General features: G+C 35.2%; 1 protein-coding gene across 1 annotated transcript in view; it reads right to left on the minus strand.

The window, feature by feature from the left end:
* Window positions 1-3337: 3337 nt before the first annotated feature.
* LOC106122315 (uncharacterized) overlaps window positions 3338-3831 on the minus strand; it is a 65224-nt gene continuing 64730 nt past the window's right edge. The window contains exon 2 of the mRNA XM_013318253.1: window positions 3338-3446. Coding sequence (XP_013173707.1) covers window positions 3338-3446 — 109 coding nt within the window. The remainder of the gene's footprint in view (window positions 3447-3831) is intronic.

Here is a 3831-nt window from a genome sequence, read left to right on the forward strand (position 1 = left end):
GGCTTGCCGTTTTACTTAATCAACTAAAGCCAAGTCAACAATGGTGAACCTATTTGATGAGAGTAATCAAAAAAAAAGTTCAATTATGTTAAAAATCCCTGATGGTTCGGGGGTCATATATTAGTTTTTGCAACGTCTTCTTTCAAGCTTTGATAATAGCAACAGAGTCACTAACGAAAGATATGACAGGCCTACCACGAAATTTTGCGACAAAATTTATCATTTGTATGAGATTTGTCGTTGTAGTTTAGGCACGATAAATACGCGGTTCAAATACATACTCTCGCAAATTTTCGTACTGAGGTCCTTGATTTTATTAAGATTCATATTAAACCTCGTATTGATTCCTTATTTAAATTCCAAAGTAATTGTGAAGCATTTTTACAATACCAAAACACAAATAGTTCTAGACATAAATATATTACGAAGAGCGTAGGTGGCTCAGGGGTTTCAACACTTGACTTGTAATCCGCAGGTCCTGGGTTCGAATCCCGCCATGTGTTTTTCCATTTCCGATTTACATATGTACATTTATCCGACGTTCTTACGTTGAAGGAAAACATCGTAATGCAACCTACACATATTTGAGAAGAAATTCAAAGATATGTGTGAAGTCAACCAACCCGCACTTGGCCAACGTGGTTGACTATGGTCTAGTCACCCCAAAATTAGGGTAGGCTGCGAGCCCCTTGGTGGGGACGTATAGTGAGCTGATGATGATGATAAATATAATAAATAATTTAAAACAAAGCAAAGACGATAAGTCAAAAGACCTGGTATCATCCTTCGATTAGAACAGAATCAACTCTTGTCATAAATTGATTTATAACAGCAAGTATCGTTCTCTAAGCTAACTGTGGTCTGAGAGATAACGCCAATATAACCACTGAAGATCAGACTTAAGCTAACTACGTTTATAAATCTTAACTTAATCCTATTGTAAATTTATTAACAAACTCTCAGTCGCCCGCGACTCCGTCCGCGCGGAATAAAAAAAAACTTAAATAGCCTACGTGTCTTTCCAGACTACGTTCTACAATGCTAAATGTCGGCGTGATCCCTGCATTCGTTCTAGAGATAAATTCAAACATCCATCCATCTATACAAACATTCGCATTTATAATATTAGTAATATGTAGAAAATTTTTCTGCTTAGTGATAAATAGATTTAAAATTCAATTCTGATGTTATTCATCCAAAAAGAATTGAATATTGTTAATTCAGAGAATGCTATAAGACAAGGATAACCTTAAATATTGATGAGGTTTAGGGAAAACGCAAAAGAACATGGATGGTGTGCGTACAAGGTGACACCATAAATAATATGGTGACATCAGAAATGAATAATAAATAGATCTATAGGATCGAAAACTGTTGCGCCAACAAAGAGTAAAATATTATTTCATCATCAGCTCACTATACGTCCCCACCGAGGGGCCCGGATCCTACCCTAAGTTAAGGGTGATTAGGCCATAGTCAACCACGCTGGCCAAGTGCGGATTGGTTGACTTCACACATATCTTTGAATTTTTTCTCAGATATGTGCAGGTTGCATCACGATGTTTTCCTTCACCGTAAGAACTTCGGATATATGTACATATGGAAATCAGAAATCGAAAAACACATTGGTACATGGCGGGATTCGAACCCAGGACCTGCAGAATACAAGTCAAGTGTTGAAACCCCTGAGTCACCGACGTCTCATATATATTAATTAATAAAATATTATTCAGTATATATTTATTGCTGAAGGTTTCCTAACTAATACTAAATTAATACTATTACTACTAGTTGTTCTAACCGATGGTTTCTCAGACCAAAATCTCTGTATAAAACATATCATATTCCATGTTAATATCTTTTACAAAACAGAGAAATATATTTTAAATAGAGATTTAAGTCTCAGAAACCGACGATTAGTCATTGATTATTAATTGACTTATTTGTTTGTGCTATTATAAATAAATCGCGCAATTAAAATATCTTTTGAGAATGTCAAATCAAATACAATATTATTTTAAGGAAAATTCATAGAAGCGAAACGATTTCCCCGTAATTGCTCACAAAACACGCGGGTAAAGGAATTTATTTATACAAATTTATTCAGAGAGAATTAAATTATTGTTTTATTTATTTTCATTGCGCCGACAATAATATTTGACGAAATATCTGAAATCTTTATGATTACAAATTACGTCGCCTAAAAGAATTTATTATTTTATTTGCCGTAGACTTTTTAACAGTAATATCTATATTCATCATCAGCTCACTATACGTCCCCACTGAGTGGAGCCTACCCTTTTTTTTTCAGAGGGGAATGCTTTATGCATACTCCGCGCCCCGGGGGGGACGCGGTAGTTATGTGGGATTCTCCTCCATAGCGGAGGCATACCCACTAAACCCCTCTGTTCCTCTAACGCATCGGGACGGGACCACGGGCACGCTTTCGCTCTCGTCCGCGGCCCGAGTGGAGCCTACCCTAACTTAGGGGTGACTACCCCTTAGTCAACCACACTGACCAAGTACAGGTTCATACTAAGAAATTTCTTCGCAGATATGTAGATTGCATCACGATGTTTTCCTTCATCGTAAGAACATCGGATAAATGTATATTAAAATAAAAAAAACACATTGGTGCGTGGTGGGATTCGAACCCAGGATCAGCCGATTACAAGTGCTTAACCCCTGAGCCACCGACTAAAAAGTTATAATAGATAAAGTATTGATAGTTTATAATTAAAATCTTCATTTGTTAGGTTTGTTTTCACTTTAAATTGTTCACATAGAAATCACGTCATAGACACATCTTACGTAAACTTACTGAGAAGGAAGTGAAACCAAGTAACCAATCAATTATTCTATCTGAGTGGAGACTTAAGCAAACGCTTTATACGCAAGAATGCGGCTTATTTACTTTGACATGCATTAACTTATGTGAATACTCTTTATATATGTATACTAGTTTCCGTCCACATCTCCGTCCGCGTGGAATTAAAAAAAAACTTAATAAGTAGTATGTATTCTTTCAGACTATGTTCTACATCTGGGCCAAATATCATCAAGATCCGTTTACCCGTTGCGGAGATAGCTTCAAAAAAACATCCATCCATCCGTCTAAACATTCGCATTTATAATATTAGTATAGTTAATCGCCATAGTTTGTTTATATAATAGTTACGAAGGTCGGGGATTACGTTTCTAATTGCTACATTATTGTGGTTTCCATGTTTATTCATCTATTTTAAGCACAGTAATTATTACGTTTCTTGGAATTAATGGTAAAAGAAAGTACAATATATTTGTCCCTCTATCTTTGTCTTTTTCTCTCTTTCTTTATTCATTCCTCTATAAATGGATTGGCTATAAGACGTTGTATTTTGTGCCAATTTGATTTTCGGTATTTTGGTGCTGATGGTAGCGGCTTGTAGTGGTGTAGTGGATATGAACTAATAATATAGATACAATTAACTGTAAAGTAACATCAACAGGCGTTTTTAAATCGGAACGTACTTAATCTGTATTTTGTTTTATTATGGATGACAGCCATTATGAACAAAGCTTGATTACCTTTCTTTGGTTGTGTCTATACGTTAAAGTTTGGATAACAATTTAATAAACTCTATCATCTTTCTAGGTTTTTTTTTTAATTTTACCTGTGATATCAATTATTTTACACTGTGATATAATTTCTAATAAATCAAAATCTTTTATAATAACGTAAAAAACGAGTCATCTTGAAAATGTCATTTAGCAGATTTTCTTTGCTTCAACGTTTTTTTTTTCCACGGCACCTGTCAACCTCACTCATTCCACGTAATCCTATGCGGCGCT

The sequence above is a fragment of the Papilio xuthus genome, unplaced genomic scaffold (assembly GCF_000836235.2).
Source record: "Papilio xuthus unplaced genomic scaffold, Pxut_1.1 DF826923.1, whole genome shotgun sequence".
NCBI classification, from domain to species: Eukaryota; Metazoa; Arthropoda; class Insecta; order Lepidoptera; family Papilionidae; genus Papilio; species Papilio xuthus.